This window comes from Amphiura filiformis, chromosome 13 (assembly GCF_039555335.1).
Source record: "Amphiura filiformis chromosome 13, Afil_fr2py, whole genome shotgun sequence".
NCBI lineage: Eukaryota > Metazoa > Echinodermata > Ophiuroidea > Amphilepidida > Amphiuridae > Amphiura > Amphiura filiformis.
The window spans coordinates 43,662,031-43,685,535 of NC_092640.1; the positions used below are offsets into that span (position 1 = coordinate 43,662,031).

At 36.5% G+C, this 23,505-nt stretch overlaps 1 protein-coding gene across 5 annotated transcripts in view; it reads right to left on the reverse strand.

The window, feature by feature from the left end:
* The window catches only part of LOC140168398 (tumor protein p53-inducible protein 11-like), a 455,473-nt gene that overhangs the window by 92,522 nt on the left and 339,446 nt on the right, over positions 1–23,505 (reverse strand). For all 5 annotated transcript variants that reach the window (XM_072191782.1, XM_072191785.1, XM_072191783.1 and 2 more), the window contains 2 exons: positions 8,139–8,232; positions 3,169–3,227 (listed from right to left, as the gene is read on the reverse strand). In XM_072191782.1, the coding sequence (XP_072047883.1) occupies positions 3,169–3,227; positions 8,139–8,232 (153 nt within the window). The remainder of the gene's footprint in view (positions 1–3,168; positions 3,228–8,138; positions 8,233–23,505) is intronic.

Sequence of the window (23,505 nt, forward strand, 5' to 3'; positions counted from 1 at the left end):
ATTCTCAAAACCCAACTTAACTAAATAACAAAAACTGATGCTAAACTTAAAATGTGTATCCATTATTTAAATTCAATCAATCCCGGAAATTAAGCATGTTATTAAAACCCTAAGCCACGATGGGTAGATTTGTTTTTGATTACCCAGATCAGCTATAATGCGGATAATAAAGGCTACTGCATGGAGGTGAGGTTTATGACCAAGAAATGTAAATATTGACTTTCCCTCTGTGTGTGTCATCACATGAACAATTACGTAATCGTATTGACTTTTGTTGAACCATGGTTGAACTTGTTAAAAGGTCAGTGAACTCATCATCACTCCTGCCAGAGACCATTTTCTCGGGTGCCCTGTGCAAGGCAACATGATTCAGCTTTGGCCCTTCAGATCTGTAACCTAACTTTTCCAAGCTGTCCCAAAAATCTCTTTTCCGTGAAAATTTGCTATCAATGCTAAAATGCGAAGGGGATACCGAGCCAGGGGCCAAAATTTCCACATCGCATCGTTCAACTAAAAACATTAATTACCAGGACAAATGCGCTGCGAAAAAATTGCAATGAACAAAATAATCATGTGCCATAAAATCGTACCAAAGCCCACCCCTATAATAGCCAAAGTCATCCTTAAAGAACTAATATCACTTTTAAAACATACTGAATCTTCAATTATTAGGGGGGGGGGCTGAAAAATATGTAGGGGGGGGGTTATAAAATTTTGGAGTTCTGAATATAGGGGGGATTCAAAAGTTTTGGGTGTATGAAGAGGGAGGTTAAAAAGTTTTTGTGCACTTAGAGGGGGGGCTGTAAAAACTTTAGCAACATTAGTCCTGAAGCAAAAAAATAAAGAATAGCCTGCAATATTTTCGTAAATGTTCCAGTATTAAAAACCAAAACAAAAGTTCATTCCAGATAAGGGTATTTATTTGATACAGTTAACATAATTTAACTACGTCCACGCCTAAACGCAAAACCTCCTATTTTTGAACTACGCTCATGCCGACTATCATACGACATAAAAACCAAGACCTACGGTCCAAACACTGCATGTAGCAGCAAAACACTCAAACACTTCTGGTATCAAACACAAAACAACATACCATCCCAATTCAACTTCAACGGGACAAATCCCCTCCAACACTAAGCGTCCATGCCCCATTTATAAAATCCCCCATTTTAATTACGCCCACACCCAAAGCCCAAACATGCTAAATTTCGACTACGCTCATGCCGACATTAAACCAGGACCTATACTTTGTCCAATTTACATGTACCAACAACAAATTCAAACACTATCAAACACAAAACAACATCTTGTAGGCCTACTCCTTCAACGCCATTGGGGGACAAATCCCCCCGCCATACTGCGTCCACGCCCCATTTCTAAAAGCACCACTTTTAACTACGCCCACGCCCAAACGCCAAATATGCCATTTTCAACTACGGCAGCGCCGACTTAACCCCCAAGACCTATGACCAACATACTGTTCATGTACTGCCACCACATTCACACACAATTTAACATATTATACTAATTCAACATCATGGGCACAAATCCCCAAACACTATGTCCCATTCATAAAATCACCAATTTTATCCACGCCCAAGCCCAAAGCCCAAACCTGTTAATTTTCAGTTACGCCTGCGCCGACTACGCCGACATAAAAACTAGACATAGAATTTGTCCTAGTAGGCCTATACATGTACCAACAACTAATTCAAATACAAACAAACAAAAAAATACCACATCTTGAACTCCTTCAACGGTATAACGGGGACAAATCCCCCGCAATACTACGCCCACGCCCATTTATAAAAACCTGTCAATTTTCAACTACGCTCTGCGCCGACTGCGCCTTGTTAAAAACCGACACCTAGGGCCTATAGGCCTACTCCCGAGTAGTACCAGCAAACATACTTCCTTTGTTTCATCTGCAACTTAAATAATGCATCTACGCTGCATTGATCAACCCGCCAATTTAAACTGCGTCCACGCCAAACGCCAACTCTGTCGGTTTTTCGACTACGCTCTGCCAACTGCGCCCACAAAAAACCAAGACCTATACTTAGTCTCCAGAATAACACACTCACAACATTACCATACACAAATCATTAAAACAGAATACCCCACTCAAGCACAAAACACCCTATTCCAATACATACAAACATGTTACAACTTTATACAACTATACCCCCGAGAGGGGTATTCTGTAGTTACTCCAAGAAGTTCTAAACTTGTCCGACGGCGAACCCGCTAAAAACCCACTAATTGATTTACTTCTGTTTATTGTTCAATCTTGCAGCAATTAGGCAAACTAAATATCACTGTACATCCCTTTAAAAAATACACTGGAATTTTGCAGTTCTTGGCTGACATCAAACACAATGCCTCCACCATCCTTGATGCCTGTTGTTGTAAACAATTTGTTGTTGAAATATAAAAATTGGAAAAAAATGTGCAAATTAGCTGATCATAATAACAAATATGCAAATTACACCCAAAAAAGTTAAAGAAAATATTTTGAGAACCTGACTGACTATAAAATCCTGATATTTTTTGTCTATTTCCAGCAAGCTATCAGTTGGGCTATTCCAGTTAAAATCCATATACCCCATATGGAAGACATGACCTTAATCTTCAACATAGGGAGTGTGAATTTCAAATGGGGTTACCTAAACTTTTACCTTTCCATGGGGTTCAAGTTTTCCGTCACCATATGACTGTTCGCATGATGATACAATTGCATCACGTGGGATACCCGTGTTTGCACATGCTTTGTGAATTGAAGTTTTTTGATGTTTGGTAGGGTTAGCATGTTAGGGTTAAATTACACATATAGGAGGAAAATTAAGGTGTTATTATATTAACCCTAATTCCCCATGCCTAGTTTGATGAGGGGGAAGGAAAGCAGGAAGACAGAAAGAAAGAAGAAAAAAACAAAAAACTTTTTTTCCTAAGGTACGCTTTTGAACCAGGGACTCATTGGGTGCCAGGCACGCGCATGCCCATACCTTGCCACGGGGGTCTACTTTGGCTGGCCAAGCTTTCTGTGACCATATGACTGTTCGCATGATGACACAATTGTATCACATGGGAAACCCCCGCTTGCAGATGCTTTGTCAAATGAGGTATTTTGATGTATGGTATGGTTATGGTTAGTGTATGACTTACCTGAGGCCAGCTGGTAAGTTGATAAGATAGTGATCATCATGACCCAAAATTTGACTGATCTGTGGGATAAATATAACAGATAGGAATAGCTTGGGTTAGTTACAAAAATATTTCAAATAGTTTTTTCCAAAAGTAAACACCAAATTACAGAAAATGTCACAAAAATATTTGACATTATGAAGAATCTCCTGAGCTATGGAAACCAAAACAGAGAGTCTTGAGAATGCAAACATGAGAATAGTTTTATTGGTTACAGGTCGATATTCCAAGGTTTATTAATCCGAAAACCCAATAAGAGTCATTATAACTCCAATCCTTATTCTGGCCCTAGACTATAACTTAAGCCCTAATCCTAATCCTGAATATAACCCTAACACTAATCCTAACCGTAACTACAGTAACTCTCATCTAGCTTAATCTAATGCTAACCCTAACATGTAAACCCTAACACCAACTCTAATCATATCCCGTAGAACCCAAAATGAAATATAAGCCCCAACTGTAACTTAAAGGCTGCTTTCTAACACTTAGTTATAATTGTCTCAGATAACAAATCAAAACTTGAAATAGACAAATACAAATTCTGTATTTTAGAAGTGTGATTTTTGACAGGAAGCATGAATTTTCCACAGGGTGGCCGTCTTGAGGATACAGACGTGTTACCAAAGCAAGGTTTATACTCAACAAAAGGTGTCAAATTTAAACCCATGTGAAACAAAAGTAGTTCTGAAAGAAGAGCCCAATGATTTCCAAGAAGGTGTCAAATTGAAACCCATGTGAAATAAGGTATTGTTCTATACATATATAAATAAATGTAGATATTTATATAGCCCTTTATGCCGTAAACAGCCTCAAAGCGCTTTGCATTTATTCCGCCATCATTAGAATATGTCGGAACCACGTTTGGCGCAGGGTTCATCAGTACAACAACTGTGACTATCCCTTACAGCTTCCCATTGCACCTGGGTGGGGTGAAGCAAGCGAGGCAAAGCTCCTTCCCCAAGGGTGCAAGGACGGGGACTCGAACCCATACACATTGAGCAAAATATCAGATTATGAGTCCATGGCTGTAACCACTGAGCCACTGTGTCCTCACCATAAATAGTCAAGGGCAAGTGGAAAAAACAGCAAATGTTACGTCAAATGAAACTAGAGCGATAACCGCACCATAGCTGAACCATGTGGCTTCGGCAGTATATTGTGGTAGGCCTATACCACTGTCACACGGAGTCTGTAATGGACATAATCTCGAAATGCTACATAGGTATGACCGCCCGAGTGGTGTTAATGAAAGAGGATAAGTAAAGAATATAAAATAAACTAGAGCAACTGTGCCCTTTGCAAGGGTACCAGGTAAGTTAGGCGGATGACTGTGACGATCTGATCAAGCAGCAATACTGTGCAGGATAGTATTAATTTTAATAAGACTGTTTTATTAATTGCCGTTTTAATATACCTTGATCGTGAGAAGCTGGAATTTTGAAAACTTGACTTTTGACCTCTGTATGACCCCCTTAATGACCTTAACTGAATTTTAAAATATTTAAAACATGTTAAGAATGTCATAAGGATCATTGCATTTAAATTTCAGCTCACTTGAAGCATTTTGAAAACTTGACCTTTGACCCCTTTATTGCCCCTTAATGACCTTAAATTAATTTCAAAATATTTTCAACATGTTTAGAATGTCATAAGGATCATTGTGTTTAAATTTCAGCTCAATCGGAGCATTTTGGAAAACTTGACCTTTGACCCCTTTATGACCCCTTAATGACCTTAAATGAATCTTAAAATATTTTTTAAATGTTTAGAATGGCATAAGGATCATTGCATTTAAATTTCAGCTCAATTGGAGCATTTTGAGAACCTTGACCTTTGACCCCTTTATGACCCCTTTATGACCTTAAATAAATTTTTAAGTGTTTTAAACATGTTTAGAATGTCACAAGGATCATTGCATGTAAATTTAAGCTTAACCGGAGCATTTTCAGTTAAAATGACCTTTTTGACCCCTGTGACCCTTGGATGACCTCCGACGTTTGGAAATAATTTTATTATATTCTTTATGTTTTTCTCTTTCATATGACACCACTCATGGGGTCATACCTTCGTGGCATTTAGAGATATGTCCATTTCAGACCAAATGGTTAGTCAGTCAGTAAGCTAGTAAGCTAGTAAGTAAGCAAGTAAGCTAGTAACATTCACTCTTGTAGCCTGATACCATTTCATGGTTCAGCAAAAACTGCAGGGGAATTGCAGAGTAACTGGTATGTACAGTATGAAAAATGGGTAAGTTTAATTTTGCAGAGATTTAATTGAAGTTTGCTAAAAACATCCAAAATAGAGAGTAATTTAAACTTGAGTTTACGTTACTAATAATCAAGGCTGTCATTTCATATTTCGTGAGCAAAATGTAACAGTCCAGGGAGAGGGGTTGCTCAGTACAAAAGACCATACAGGGATGTGTACCGTAAACATGGGTAGCGTTTTTGGCCTTTTGGTATATCAACGACCCCTTTTTCTACTAGGCCAATTTTCTTATGGATGGGTCCTTTTTTCAAAATAGCCCAATTTTGCCAAAATTTTTGGGAAAATTAGTAAAAACTAAGACAATTTGGGTAAAATTTGGCCGAAATTTTTTAACTTTTGGTGTATCGATGGGTCCAAATTTCTTGAAAAATTAGTATATTGATGTGTTCACTTTCAAATTCTCAGCGGGGGTACACCCCTACCAAAACAAAACTTGAGTACCCCTCCAGGTAATAGTAAACCACATTTTCCCCTGAAATTTGGCATGAAATAAGTGAATTGCACAGAAAAAATCAATTTGCATGGAGAAAAGCAAACTTTGTGGTGTGTCACAGGATTTCGCACCAAATATATTGTTGAGCCCTGGATAAGCTAATACAATGACATGGAGTAACTAGACCTACCAAATGATATCTGGGTCAAATTTGTTCAATATATAGTACAAAGTTCATAAATGATATGACATCTAGATGAAACAATGACAAGTTTTTTGGCTGAATCAAATATCGAGGGTATTGTGATTTCTAATAATACAAATAGTGGAACCAGTTATCAGGGTGATGTCTACATTAATCAAAAGGCTACCTCTATCCTGATGGTTCCAAAGGTCTGGACACAAAATAAATTGTAAGTTGACACAGTCACAAATACCCATCCAAACTTTTAAGTTTTAAGAGACTAATTACTATTTAAAGGCTTAATGTACGATTTCCTTCAAATTTTAAATTTGTCATTTATACTCAAAATGCTGAAATAATACTAGTAATAATGGTTTCTGTCCATTTTGAGCTGAAATAACAAGGAAACGTGAAAGAAACACTGCTTGTTATTTTGGCCTTTTAACACGCAGTTCTATGGGCGGACATAAAGTCATAATTTCTTGAATTATGACTTTATGTCTAACTTTGCTCTGTTTACCTACAAACACAACAAATTTGGCTGATTCCATTTAGGTGCAAGTTGTGACAGGTGTAAACATTACAAATATGCCAAAAAATCAGGTTTGAAAAAAATTAACCAAATTCATATTATAAGATCGTACATTATGACTTTAACATTTTACACAACTGTGGGGATCTAGGTTTGGTTTTTTAGGATATGATTTAAAGTTTACACTGAACAAAAGTTGTTATTTGTTTTAATCTACTACAAAAAATAAATATCTTAGGAAGTTTAAATAATAAAGTTGCTGTAATTTATATTCATGTGTGAACTTATTTTATGTTTTAGCTGCTATAATAATGTCTTTTGAAAACTTAAGAAACAACCCAAAATATTGATAATAAATGTAGATAAATGTTGATATTTATATAGCGCTTTATGCCGTAAACAGCCTCAAAGCACTTTACATTTATTCCGCCGTTATTAGAATATGTCGCAACCACGTTTGCAGCCTACAAATGGCGCAGGGTTCATCAGTACAATGACTGTGACTACCCCTAACTGCTTCCCATTGAACCTGGATGGGGTGAGGCAAGCGAGACAAAGCGCCTTGCCCAAGGGCGCAACACGGTGGCGGGACGTCAAGCAAGCTCTCAGATTATGAGTCCAAGGCCGTAACCATTGAGCCACTGTGCCCTATAATGTCCTATAAATGATACTAGTTTCATTAGGGAGGGAGTAGGTTACTCTCTTAATGTAAAAGAGAGAAAAAGAGTGATCTCAGGTACCACTGACCAAAGTGGAAAAATTTCAATTCTTGAAAAGTAACACAAATTTTGATTCCATGTAGAAAAGTGTTATCTTACATGTAGTAGAGATTTAATATTGTGTAAATCATTGAGAGTAAAGTTGACCATATTTTTATTCTTCTTAAAGTATGAGGTCTTTTCGGATTGTTCTTGAAGTGCTAGTGGTCCATCAGACCGCTCCAAAAGAGTAAGTTTTCATCCTTTTCCATTTAGGCAGTAAAATGGTTGATAACATTCTCCTATCAAACTGTGTAGACTCTCATTCATCTGGGTATGTTGAAATTAAGATTTAATTTAAATCTTGTCAACCAGACATACCTATTTTGACGGACGAACCGACGTTGCGACTGAAACCTTCAGTCTTCAGCTGGGTTGTGATGCAAATGACCTTGAGACAGAATCATAAAGGACATTCCTCGTCGATTGTCATCAATACCGGAAGTGTCCGGTACTCAAGGTCATTTGCATCACAACCCAGCTGAAGACTGAAGGTTTCAGTCGCAACGTCGGAACGACTACCTCCGTCAAAATAGGTATGTCTGGTTGACCAGATTTAAATTAAATCTTAATCTTAACATTCTCCTATGTCTTCAAAAACATCACAATGTTATTTTGATCCGGTTTCATAACAGATAGTGGAGGGAGGGAGGGGACAGGTATGAAATGAAACTAGATACAGTTATAGGACATCATGATCCTTTGGGTTGTTCCCTTACTTGTTTTTTAAATCCCAAAGCAACTAAATCTTACCTTTGAGAGAGGGACAGATCCATCTTCATTCTCTCCAACTCCTAGCAACTTTCTTGTCTTCAAACGACTCTGTAAATCTCCACTGCTCTGCTTCCTGTACACAAAGATAAAAACAGATACAGGGATTAAGGAGTTAATCTTCCACAAGTTTATGATAACCAGTGGCATAACCAGAGGGGGAAGTGTGGCAAATATATTTAGTAGAGTGTGAACCATGCACATTACTATGCAAATACATAATATGTGTATCAATTTTCATCCCCTGGCTGAGGACCTTCTTGCAGATGTTTGTGTATTGATATGTACACAAAATGAAAACTTGTGTAACAGGTAACTGGTAATAATAATACTTATATTACCTACCAATTGGGGACTTAATGTGAAATGCATTTTTCCAGGAACTGTGGATCATCCATGGTTTGGCATGTGTCCACCTTTGCTGGTGCAGAACTCAGTGTGTGTTCATATTTAGTGATAAACAAGTATATGCACCCACAAAATTACAGGCTTGCAAACGAGGACAAGGAACCAAGGACCTGTGACTTGAGCCTCCTATCTAAATAAGGATTTTTTACACCTGACACTCTGCACCAAACCATGGGCCCACTTGAAGTTTTATTAGTGCAACCAAGACTTGGACTTATACAGGCAAAATATTGAGACATGGCCTAAGCTTATATCATCATTGGTCGGCTGCGTAGCAGTCGCTCACAGGCTTCCTCCAATAAGATTTGTCCTATATGAGCTGCATTTCTGATCTCAGCTGGGGAAAGAGTAATAGCCCTGTTGATTAAGTTTGTGATGCACTGGTGGTAAAGTACTCTCTGTCTTTAACGCCTCCTTTTGCCACGTTGCGAGTCATATGGAGCATGGATATTTATTAGCTCATCTGGTGATTTCCGGAGGATGTACCCAAGCCATTTCATCTGTCGTTTTTGAATGAGGTGTGATGGCTGCTGATTGGTCATCAGAGAGTATCCAGGTGTATGTAGTAATTTGATGACTTGCTCCTGAAATGGAGCGTAAATTCACACATTGGCAGTTTCAAGACCCCTGACTGCTGAATTGATGTTCTTTAATGTGTTTGATGCGCACCTGTACATGCCAGAAGTATGCCTTTGTGAATGGGGCATTCAGTATGCCAATAGTATGTCCTTTGTAAATGAGGCACAACATGCACAATAGGGCACTTTCAAAGGCCATACTCAGAGCACTATGGCTTGCTTGGGCTGGCTTGTACATTATGCATCAGATAAAGAACATCAACTCAGAAGCCTTACCTGCAACTTTACGCTCATTTTGTGGGAGCAGGTCACATATGATTCTTGACAGTTTCAACAATGTCTTTAAAATTCAGTTGCTAATTTACTACAGGTCATTTGCTTTCCTAATGCCCTCAAGTAAATTGCATACACTTGACTAACAAAAAGCTAGCACTGAATTTGATACTCCAATCACAAATTTATTCAAATTCAATACATCTCTTCTACTTTGAACACAGTCCGTGTTCAAGCAGTGACTTATGGTTGGTGGCCAAAATGGCTTGAAAATAAGATTTTAAATAAAAGAAACTTCTCAGAAATGACACTGCAATATATATTATTATATTATCATTTTGAAATTTTCCCAATCGGCAAAAACAGGCAAGAATGTATAATAAACATCAACATCACTCATGAAAATAACGACTGGGGTTTGCAACAAATGCTGGCTAGTGGGGGTCGGTACTGGTTGGATGGCTTAATTAACATTTAAAAAATAGGGACAACATATGCCATATGGTCTTTTCTTTCTAAGCAGTTTTTGGCGGGATGCTCATCCTACCCAAGCATCCCGCCAAAAACTGCTTTTGTTGCAAACCCCCATATTTCAGTGATTTTGTGATGAGTTTGTAAGGTGTTCTCAAGTGGATGCAAGGGGTTTTGCAACAAAGTTCTTCATAAACTGGCCTCAAAAAAATATAACTTATAATTTTTCACAAGGTCATATCTTACAATCATGTGCATAAAAAAGAACAAAAATTGCACAATACTTCAATACTCTACTCTTAACACTGGTCAGTAACCAAACAGTTGTTCAACTGACACAACAGCAAAATTCACTGACATGGAACACCTTCATGGACCACATTCACAGCCCAACAGATTTCTTTTGCTGGGTTCCAATCATTCGCCTGTACATGAACAAAAATTACACACAGGATTACTTCAATACTCTACTCTAAACACATGTAAGTAACCAAGCAGTTGTCCAACTGACACAACAGTAAAATGCACTGACACAGAACAGCTTCCGGGACTACAGGCGAATAACTGGAACCCAGCAAAAGAAATCTGTTGGGCTGTGAATGTGGTCCAGGAAGGTGTTCCATGTCAGAGCATTTTGTTGTTGTGACAGTTGGACAACTGCTTGGTTACTGACATGTGTTTAGAGTAGAGTATTGAAGTAATCCTGTGTGTAATTTTTGTTCATTTTATAGACAGGATTTTAAGATATGACCTTGTGAAAAATTATAAGTTTCTTTTTGAGGCCAGTTTATATAAAATAGAGTCACAATCCAAAAACGTTTGGAATTTCCTACCTTGGCCAAAGAAATACCTTCTTGCGTAAAAACCTATCCGTGTTCATATTCCATGATATTCCATTATAAATATACATATATTATAAGCTCATTTCGTTAATAACGTCAACAATATAATCAAATCACAATTCCAGAATGAGTTCATTCACCCTTTTATCACGACTATCATGGTTCAAAGATTCCTCACTGGACCCAAAATTTATCTATGATCTTGTTTTTTAGACACTTGAGCAATATCTAATATGATGACAAATATTGATATCAAAAGATTTTAATCTTTTGATAAAACAAACTTTGTTTACTTCAACTGAGAAATGCATGCTATATTAAACTTGGCATAAATCCTAAAATGTTGCAATATTAGCTAAAAAATAGTTTGGCTTCCTTTAGTCTAAACTTTCCTCTATGTCCTGCCATTTCGGCATATTGCCAGATTGGCTTTGTGTAATAACATGAACTCGAACAATTTAAAATTTTTTTTAAAAAAGCGCAGTGATTTATAGTGCGCTACGCACAGGCACAACGCCTAGACGTTAATCCACAAGCCTCAGCACACTTTACAGGTTGTCGATGACCACTACGGCACAACATCATTCCACAAACCATTAAACAACAAATCAGGGACTTTGCTGCTTCAAGAGCGCACACCCTAGACATTCCACAAATAACCATCAAAACCAGGATCAGCTCCCCGAGTTTCGTACGGGTTACAACGAGACAAATTAGCAGTGAGTTCCTTGTCCAGGGGAATTTCAAGCTAACTCAATTTTCTTTCCACGTGAGCGTACTAGGCACCAGCAGGGTTCGAACCCACAACCTCTCGCACCACAGTCGAACGCCTTATCGATTGAGCTAACTTGACTGCTAATATCCATCAGACCTGCATGAATACCCTCAAATTCATTGAAATTCAGATTTCAAAAACAGCAAAAATGTGATAATAAATGACATACATGTAAGCATCCAAATAAAACAAAATTTGACATTTTAATGTGAATGCAAGATAAAAGTATACATAATTCTCACACATATATACTATCAGTTGATAATTGGGATAGCCAATACCAATACAAGGAATTATCTTTGCGCCTCCTTCCATTAAGTGTTTTGATCATTTAGAGGAGTGTTTACAGGCAAAATATTTATGTAGGCCTACAGAAAATCTCTGAGTACGTATTCAGTGTGTACCAACTTGATGTAGGAAAATAAGTAAAATATAGACTAAACGGTACGCAGAGGGGGACAAAAAAACAACTGTAGGCACAGAAATAGGTAAAGTTCGATAGCCAAAAATGACCAATTCCAAGTGTTAAACCAGCAAAAACAACTGGGATCAATGGGAATACAAAAGTGCACTGCCACAACAAGTGATAAACATCACTGTGCACATAAGCAGACACGATAAAACAAACAACGTATGTATAGGCACAAAAACAGGCAACGTTCGATGGACAAAAGTTACCAATTCCAGAGCCCACAGAAGTGTCAGGAAAAAAACAAAACTAAATGACAATTTTAATGATCAATCCTTCACTTTCAGGCAATTTATACACAATTTCAATTTGTTTACATTTTCTCTGGGATTACTGAATGGGCCTTTGAGCAGTCTCTTCTGATTTGTAATTCGCCATCCTGAGGATCAACATAGAGAGCTTTACCAATAACAAACAGTAATATCCCTGTACAGGGTGTCCCTGAAAGAACTGTATCATCAGAAACTTAATTGTTTGGGTATTTTAACACCACAACCAAACATAACTAAATAACTGATGTGGTTGAGGAGTAAATCAGCTATTAAACTTTTTGAATTTTGACAATTGACCACACTGTTCTTGAAATGTAAAATAATACAAAACTCCCTCATTTTTAAATCTTTCCACGGATTCAAATATCAACCAATGATCTGTATTCAGAGTGCTAAATCACTGCACATCATCAGCGCATGAACAAGGCGTCGATTGTCATTATTTGACTGTGTGGAACGAATACAAAATGAAGTAGTTTCGTAAAATTCTTTTATTTCAAAAACGGAGTGGTCAATAGGCAAAATTCAGAAAGTATGTGATGGCTGATATATTCCGTAACCACATGAGTTATTTAGTTATGTTTGGTTTATGCATTAAAATACCAAAAAAAAATTCAGTTTCCGGCGATATAGTTCTTTCAGGGACACCCTGTATATCTGTCCGAATGAAACCAAATCAGAATTTCATTCACGGCTCTATATTCTATTGTAACAAAAACTGTAGATAATCAAGATTCATTTTGATTCAATCTTATCAGATTGTTTTGATACACAAACAGTGCAAACACTAATATAGTCAATAGATTTTATGTAAATTTAAACTGAGTTTGTGTTATACCATGTATACGACGACAATTTTGCGCAGCAGTGAATAATAGCAGATTTGTACATTATGCAAAAAATGAAACTTACATAATGAAAATATGAAATGCAAGAAAAATTTCTATTGTGCATAACTCCTGACTAAAAAGCTTTATGTCAATCTTAACCTTTCTTCCTTACATTTATAATGAAAATATAAAATGCAATAAAAATTTCTTCTGACTAAAAAAGCCTTATAAATGTCAATTTCTTTCTTCCATTCCTTGTTCCATCATATTGGCCCTTAGCTATGCAAATAAGCTAATTTAAAGTCCTACAATCTATATGCAACCTAGAGACTAAATATAAATTTCAAATTTGATGAAATTTTGTTTGGAATATGATCCTTCCCTCCAGAAGAATGACATGCTTATAAAGCAAAGCGCATTCCGTCAAGTCACCCCAATGCGCTGTATAGAATCTTAACTACAAAGTAAAATAGTGAAACGTCACTCTTTCCTGGAGTGCCAACAGTGATCAAACAAAAAGAGTGGAATTTCACTCTCTTCTAATTATCTTGAGAGTTGATTTCACTCCTGGCATTTCACAAAGAGAAAACATCACTCTGAAAATAGTTACCTAGTTTCTCTCAATTTTAATTCTTTGATGAATATTGTGGCAAATCCATTTTGTCATATGATTACAAAAAGTTGTATATAATGGCTGCCTGATGTAAAATCACCATGAACAATTTAGTCCTTAGTCTGTCAAATTCGGAAGGGTTACCAAACCCTGTGTTGTCCGACTCGGCAACATGCTGCCTGATTCGGCAGTACTTCCTGATCAGGCAGTCGGACCGGACTGTATACAGTGATATACATTTTAGACAAAAGGACGCTATTGCACAGGACATACATCTGTCTTATACTCACATGATGATGACATACTCACTATTTCACCACTTGTGTACAAGTAACAGTGGGAATTTTTTAGGAACATTAAAATTTACATGCATTTTGTTCAATGCAGCTTACTGCGAAAATAAAAATGTGCACATACATTTATGTATAGGTATAGGTAAGAAAACTAAAAATTTTGAATTTAAAACGAGTAAAGCAATGTAGTTCAAAATTGGTACAGCGCAAAATTTCCACACGCGAAAAATTGCGATTTATATAGTATTTTGAATACATTTCAAGAGAATTGAGATGATATTTTCCATTACATGTCCCAATCTCTCTTATTTCCTGCAACTTGATCATACCAATCAGATCTAAGTGACTCAGGTACATGTTAGGCTCCATTTCCTCTGGTTTATAAAGTCAAATTATGAGAAAGTAATAAATCAGAAAGGAAAGCTACTGTGAAAATAATAAAATTCAATTTCTGACACAACCTGGTCTATCATAACAAGACAGTATTTTGAGCTTATTTTAATCCTCTATTTGCCACAATAACTACACAACTTTTTTTTTCATTCACAAAACTATGTGTTTCCTTTCCTACATGTTTAACATTCCATTAAAATTTCATCATCTGGTGAAATTGCCTCTAAACTTGTTTGAAATATGACCAATGTGAATATTTATGACTGCAAAATATTTCTGTCAAGTTTAAGAGATCTTATGCGGAGAAGGTATCTTATAATTACTTCCCACAATGCATTTCTTCCATTTCAATTATCTGTACTGATTTGCTATAAAGTGCAACATGGGTCCATAGTGATAAGTTACTCAATGAACAGAGCATATCCCGATCTTGCAAAATATGTTGATTTCTTGACTATCGACCCAAGTTTAGCCAGTATTTTCTCAACATGAAAACAAAGGGAACCTGTACAAAGTAAGAGGAGTGTCATTTGATGTAATGAGGTCATGCATCATGTTCCAAAGGATTCTGGGAAGGGTAAACTACCTTCTCTGGATCTTCGGTATATCTGTTATGACAGATGTAAGTAGAAGATATTGTTTTATTTACATAACAAATTATTTCAATACACAGGGGAAATAGGTCAATAACATGAGTATGTCTGTGTAAATACAAGCACAGATGTAATGCAGTGTTTTCTGGGTATGATATGCCGAATTACAGGAGCATACTGTGCTGTGATCATGCAAAACGAGTCCTTTATCAGGCAAAATCAATTTTCCTATTCCATATAGCCCTTTTGTATAAATAAACTGGAAAATTTAACAAATTACATATTTTCCTGCTTGCTATCTACTGAAGATAGCAAATTGACACACAGTATAACACAATTCGAGAGGTCAGTGACACAAAGAGGTAACTCCATTTTGGCCATTCTGAGAGAAATGAGTTTAAAGATAATAGTCCACATTGACTTATGTAGTTACGTCTATGATCCACTAGCCATTGATTTCACCGTACTTCTTTATATTTATTGGAAAGTGCTCATGTTTCTGAAAATTTTGATATCAAAATTTCATTTTCACAAAAAATGGAGTTACGTCTTTGTGTCACTGAGCCCTCAAATTAGCACTTTCCATAACAGCCCCAACAAATTTTCTTGCTTTTAAATTTATTCTTGTGATAACATTCCATAATAATAATTGTGTTCTACTGTATAGGTCAATTTGCTATCTTCAGTAGATAGTAATCAGAAAAAAATGTACTTTATTCAATTTCCTTTTTTTTTCATTTTCATCCAAATAAACCTGAAACTTTGCTTGCTATCTACTGAAGATAGCAAATTATCACACACTATAATACAATTAGCACTTTCCGTAACAACCCCCCAAAATTTTCTTGCTTATAAATTTATTCTTGTGATTACATTCCATAACAAAAACTGTGTTCTCCTCTGGGTCAATTTGCTATCTTCAGTAGAGAGTAATCAGAAAAACAAAATGTACTTTATTCAACCTAAATAAGGGAACATCCTCTTGGGCATAAAAAATTTGTTTGATTGGCATAACCCGCCTGACCCTTAAAAATGCAAACCAACACAACTTTATTGCATTTTCAACAAAATAAATAATAACAAATTGTCCTCAACCTGACTGTATTTTTTTTAAACAAAACAGAAATCAAATATTATTCTGTAGTGTAGGTATTATTATGAAAATAACAGTTCTGATCTAGGCATATTGTGTATCTATTTGCAAGTCATATTGTGTGTATGAAAAAGAAGAATGCGACCAGCGACCCACATTTTTGGTCTGTTAAGTTAATCACACAATTTTTTTATGCTTTATCAATGTTGAAACAGTTATCAGAAACAGTTAATAAATTACTCAAGTACTTTCTGTAACAAATAGTGTAGTATACTATGTAAATTTGGTTTAATAGTTTGTTATCTTCAGTAGATAGCAGTCCTATCTTCAGTAGATAGCAGTCCTATCTTCAGTAGATAGCAGTCATATCTTCAGTAGATAGCAGCCCTATCTTCAGTATATTGCAGTCCTATCTTCAGTAGATAGCAGTCCTATCTTCAGTAGATAGCAGTCCTATCTTCAGTAGATAGCAGTCTATCTTCAGCAGATAGCAGTCTATCTTCAGTAGATAGCAGTCCTATCTTCAGTAGATAGCAGTCCTATCTTCAGTAGATAGCAGTCCTATCTTCAGTAGATAGCAATCCTATCTTCAGTAGATAGCAGTCATATCTTCAGTAGATAGCAGTCCTATCTTCAGTAGATAGCAGTCCTATCTTCAGTAGATAACAGTCCTATCTGCAGTAGATATCAGTTTTATCTGCAGTAAATAGCAGTTCTATCTTCAGTAGATAGCAGTCCTATCTTCAGTAGATAGCAGTCCTATCTTCAGTAGATAGCAGTCCTATCTTCAGTAGATAGCAGTCTATCTTCAGCAGATAGCAGTCTATCTTCAGTAGATAGCAGTCCTATCTTCAGTAGATAGCAGTCCTATCTTCAGTAGATAGCAGTCCTATCTTCAGTAGATAGCAATCCTATCTTCAGTAGATAGCAGTCATATCTTCAGTAGATAGCAGTCCTATCTTCAGTAGATAGCAGTCCTATCTTCAGTAGATAACAGTCCTATCTGCAGTAGATATCAGTTTTATCTGCAGTAAATAGCAGTTCTATCTTCAGTAGATAGCAGTCATATCTACAGTAGATAGCAGTCCTATCTTCAGTAGATAGCAGTCCTAACTTCTGTAGATAGCAGTCAGGGAAATGTTTTCAAACTACACACTCTATAAAGTTTACTCAATGTTGATGAAAAAGGAAACAACTGTACCTATTCAGGCTTTACGCAGCTTTGTGAGCAATTTTACTCAACAGGAGAGTCATTTATTATTTAATCAATATTTATTTAACTTTTTTTAGAGTGTAATAAGGCATCCAGTCCCATATTAATGCATAAAGATGTACTTTCCTTTCTCAAATTCTTACGATATATAAGTTTATTTGATAATAACATAATTTGCTTAACAAAAATCTGTATCATACTACGCCGATCTACAGTAGATAGCAGACAGGAAAATGTACTCAACCTACACACTCTATAAAGTTTACTCAATGATGTTGATCTATTGAGTAAAACCCAACATATTGATAAAATGTTTGGAATTTTTGGGCAAGGCTTTACTCAGTTTTGTCAGTCATAATTAATAGGTAAATTTTCACGGGAAAATGTTCTGGACATGTGACACCCATGGGCGCAGACATTATTAGCATTATGGAATGTGACCCCGAGCACAGCTGGTGGTCTTCCAATGTATTTGAATAGGGAGAATTCCTCCTTTGATGCAAAATAAGTTACTTGTCGCAACTTAATAATATTATGGTAAGAGTTTCCGTAGATAAATATTTTTTTCCGTAGATAAATATTTTTGAAATTACGTTTTGATCATATTGTGAAGAAATTCAAGACTACATAATATTCAATAAATTTGCAAAGAACAAATTTCTATCAAAATTGTGGCCAAAAATACTATTCCAGTTCAAAATTACTAAGACTTGAATAGCGAGGTCACCGCCGGGGGTCAGGGATAATTATGCAAGATAATGTTGCATTCAATTACTTTCATTGTCACTAATCATCTGATATTTTTAACTGTTTATGACCATTTTACTATTGAATACTTTAATTTTAATAAATATCAGTATAATTTTGAGTTCAACGAAATGGGTTCATCATGACTAATAATAACATATTTTTAATAAAATTCGACTATGGCATAGTCTACAGGGAGATAGATATTCACTGTTGGATCAACATTTAATGCTTATTTCCTGATTTAAATTCCTTGTGATAAGTTTATTACAATTCCATAAACTATTAGTTTGCTAGCTATCTTCAGTAGATAGCATTTAAAGAAAATAATGTATGTGTACTTTCTGACAAGCTTTGAAGCATCATAGTGTGCAGTGGGGTTTGACCCTCATGCTTTGTATGATGTCACTCAATTACAACACCTGACAAAATCTGACATTTGCATATCACATGATTGGATTTGGTAAAGGTTTTAGGAGGAAATCATTTTATTGGGATTGAATCCGCAATTGTCAGGTTTTTAATTATTGGACATCGCTGCAATTAACGGGACAAATTACATTTTATGTCCATTACCTGAGCCCATGCTATTTCCAAGTCACGTTTTTGACAAAAACACCATTTACAGTAATAAATCATAAAACCCTACCCTTTGCACACTATGAAAATTCATATTTAAATACAGGCTGTCTCACTGCATATTTAGGGAAAAAACTGAAATACGCATAAACAAAATAAAAATAAAAATTCTCATTGGGTCTTCATTATGAAAGGTGCCGTGACAAAGTTCTTTTATAAAAAGTCTTATCATGCCTTAGGCCCTACTATGCTATACAAATAATCTAAATTAACAAACAGGAAATTGCTAGATACATTTTCTTCTTAACTCAACAAGTTTCTCATCAACTTAGCATCTTCAGGAAGTCATCAGATGAGACGCACAAGCTGTGTTCACATTGTTGGATGTACGCCCGGCGGAACTTGGTTGGCACAAGTTGCTAGGAGTAGCTAGTGTAAACAATGGTCAGCATAAGTTCTGCCAGGTATACGTCCGACGATTTATGTTGCAATGTGAATGCTGCTATGCCTGGCACCCAGTTTGTCGGAACTAAGAAATTAATATTTCACATGGCTGAAAAAGGTCACTGAAACACCGGAAGTGGTAAGGGCTCATATTGAAATTCCCTTACACAGGAAGGTGTGCGCCATCCTGCAGCTTTCCTGTGCTAGCCTTCTTTTATTAAAATCCTGGGCAGGGTGTATCACTGATGCATACAATCCAGCCGTTTTATGAGCGAGCTTGCCTGAGGTGCACGCTTAGCGAGGGGAATCCTGCCTTCTTTCTGTGTGAAAACGTGGTAGGGTATTTCAATATGAGCCCTAACCAATATTTACGCCAACCAAAAGTGAATGATTGGTGGAACTGGTCGGCATAGTGCTAGGTGTCCAAAATTGCAAAAGTGATTTTTTTTTTGGTTTTGGAGTCTTCCTGGACCTAGAGCTAAATGCTAGGATCATTCATGGTTGACTTATAAAAAAATTGCATGATTGTTCGTGTTTTTAATATGAAAAGTGATAATTTGTAGTATTCATGTCATACTCTATTAATGATTTCAAAATGCATTGAATTTTAATCCATTTTGAAATCATTAATAGAATTTTGGGTTACCCGGGCAGGGCAGGGTAAATAGGCGGGACCAGGCGGGACTCAAATTCCCGGGACTCGCTCACACCCTTAGATTTAGCCCATCACTGACATACTATTTTCCACACTGATGAGGTTGTTACGTCAGTGCGCATTTTATGGGCACAGCTTCAAATCACTATTGTTTGCTCAAATCACGGCACTGGTGTACAAATGTACGGGATTAAAGATGCCGCATAGATGCGTGAACGAAACAGCTGTCTCAATGCCTTTATAGGCATACAGACATTGTTCAAATGCACAAAGCATCTGTCTCTATTTGAGCACACTCTTAATAAGACACAGTAATAAAGCTTTATAACACTACTGTTGCTTGTTTAATGTCTGTAAAACATTTATTAGACAGGTTTTTGAAAAACTGTTCAAATATGCTTTATCAACACAACCGTTCCTTTAATAAATGTCCGTACGTGTAATTGTTTGCAGAGAGCGCAAGGTTCGATTAAGCATGTCTGTTCTGGCATTTTTTTACTGCTTTATTGCAGAAAAAGCAATATTCTAACGTAAGATGGAAGCTGCAAGCTGATGTGTTTGGCCTGGAAGTAGCCAGCTTGAAAAATGGATACCTAAGTGGAAGGGCCCAACATTTTATTGCTAGCAGACTGTTCTTCTGTGTGTGTAAAAGATGAGCCAAAATCCACTCTCTAAATAGTCTTCCACATACACTTAATCATGGTTTTCATGGACGAAAGGCCTAAGGTCCTTCTTCCACAACCCCAAGTTTAAGAGGCATTTTATTCATCAATGAAACCTGCTTTTCACTACAATAAACTTCCTTGCTAACATATTTTTAAAATGCTTTAACTTGTGCAATTAATGGATAATTTCCAAATGTATAACACATCTGCTTACAGAACTGGCACTTGCAGTATGTTAGTGGAAGAAGGGCCCAACTCCAGCTCGTATTAAGACCTGTACCATTGCCATGGAAACATCATTTATGATTTCAAATGTATGTAATACTGTATGTTCATGAATTAAAAGTCCCCAGAAGATGAAAACATTCTGTCTATAAAACTTTTCCAAATATTAAGTTTTTTCTCAATATCTCAAAAACAGTTTTGATGGAGTTGGGCTCTTCTTCCACTCAGGTATTCAATTGTTACTGGTCACATCCATGCTTTTGTGTCTCAACAATAAACTGATCAGGTAAAAAAGTAATCTCAAAGTAAAAATTATCAAATCTTCAATTTGCCAGAATATTACAATGGGAAACCCATATTTCACACTGCCTTGTCCAAAATATCATTATATTGTGTTCATCATTATAAGTACTTTCAAATCTTACAATAAAATTGTCAAGAGATTTTTATTCAATTGTTATCTGTATCTGACAGACAATATTCAACAGAACCAAAATGGGCTATTCCATTTAAAATCCACACTACCCCTGTGGAAGATTTTGGAATATCTTCCACAGGGGGAGTATGAGTTTCAAATGGAATGAATACATTAGCAATTCCATTTATAACTCGCCCTCCCTCTGTGGCAGATTCAAGTTGAATCTTTCTCAGAGGATGTATGAAATTCAAATGGAGCTGCCTAATGTAATCAATCCATTTGAAATTCATACTCCATCTGTGGAAGATATTTCCAAAATCCTCCACAGGGGTAGTGTGGATTTAAAATGGAATAGCTCATTGAGATTTCTTGATAGACTTTACAATTGGCATTCATGCTGCATAATTGACGGTGTCAAGGGATTCGCTATCACACAAACTTAATTGGAAGGGAAAACAATGAGCTAAAAAAGGAAACCTCTGATATGATATCAAAGCAGAATTTCAAAGCCTACAATGTAGACAAAAAGTTCACCCAAGTCATCATTTTGGTTAAAATTAAGCATCCACGCTTATGTTAGTATGTATGTATGTATACAATGACATCAAAAAGATGCCATGTTCCAAATATGAATATCTTCATATCCTAGAAAACAATCAAACAGAAAAGAAATCAGACACTAAAGTTGGCTGTTATGTTACCATGGTAACTGAAAATAGATTTTACTGACAGCACCATCTGTGATCTTCACAAAAGCATAAAAATAGCTTCAGTGTGAAGGATGAGTCCTGGGAATAAATCTAGAAAATAGTCATTAGATTTTTTTTTCAAATGCTAAAAGGAAGAAAATCACATTGGTAACACGATGTGAAGGTCCATTCACTACATCGTTGCTACAAGTGTCCATAGTCCATACAGACAAACACCTGCAACATTGACTAAAATGTCAAATGCTATCCTTATTAGTATGGTCAATTTGGCTTCTTTGAGGCAATGGCGTCAGTATGTGGCCCAGTGGGCCCAGTAAATTGGGTGCATTCCCTGTACATGTGCGAAGTAACTGCAACAAATTCAGTGGTGTAGATTTCTTTTTGACATTAGGGGAATGGGGTTGGAAACAATTTCTTGAAGTATAGTGAATGCAGCACCTTTTGGTGACAGAATAAGTGCATGTAAAAAGGTGGTGAAATATGGTGCCAAATTTGCAGAAGAGTGCAAAAATGGCCAATTATGAGGTTAATTTGGTCAGAAACCCAAATATACAGGCATCAACAATGGGGGATGAGTGTATGGACTATTACTATATCAAAATATTTGGGGGATTCATCCCCCATTCCCCCTGGGATCTACACCGATGGACAAAGTACTGATTCATTGCCTTGAGGAAGCGAAATGGGTCTAATCACTTGCAGTTATGTTACTACACTACAAGATTCCTATTGTGCCGTCTACACAGGTACCAAGTTACCTGACTGGTACACATAGAGTACCTACACAGTACCAATGCTGCTACTGCAAAGAACCCACCAGCAATGGTACACCTGTGCAGGCAGCTCCAATAGGAATCTTGTAGTGTATGTTTAGCATACCTTATGCTGCTTACAAAAATGGGAAAATCAAATTTTTGATAATTTAAATATTCTGATTTGGGTAATCACCGCTAGCGCCTTTAATCGCATTGCAATTGTTTGTCCATGTCCCAGTAATAACCCAGCGGCAGTCTGTCAAAGACATGATCTAGACGTAGTAATGAAATTTCCAAGTAAGTGGAGCACTTAAAATGCCGACTGCTTAAACAATTTAGGCTATTTGCTCTTGTCTAGTTGAGTGGATGTTGACTCTGATAATGGACCATTCCAGTTGAAACCCATACACCCCCTGTAAAAAACATCACCTCAATCTCACACACAGGGGGTGTGAATTTCATACAGAGTCACCCATTTAGGTATAACCCCATTTGAAATTCACACTCCCTGTGTGGAAGATTAAGGTTATGTTTTCCATAGGGGGTGTAAGGATTGTAAGTGGAATATCCCAATGCATGCTTGCATGGACATGCATTGAGTCAGCCTGGTTCAACTCACTGAGAAACTTAATTTAACATTTGGAGTGACATTTAGATATCTGTCATAGAACGTTCCCCCACACTTTTTTGCACATTTACAATGTAATGTTTATCGAATGATGTGCCATATGTCCAACAAGTAAACCCTGTAATTTAATCAAAAAAGGACGAGGTAATATTTTCATATGGAACTATTTGGTCCGTATGCACAAAAGAGTTAGACCGGGTCTAAAGTTAGACCTGGTCTAAGTGGAATTTATTCCCAGGAGAAAGGATAATTTCCTTCACATTTTCTAAGGTTATTTTGTATTATTTTTGAACCATGTGTTTAAATCTTTTGAATTTGCTAGCAACTCTAGGAAGAAAATAAGAGTAAAAGATCATTCGTGATGGAACTATTCTCCACTTAGACCAGGTTTAACTTTAGACCCGGTC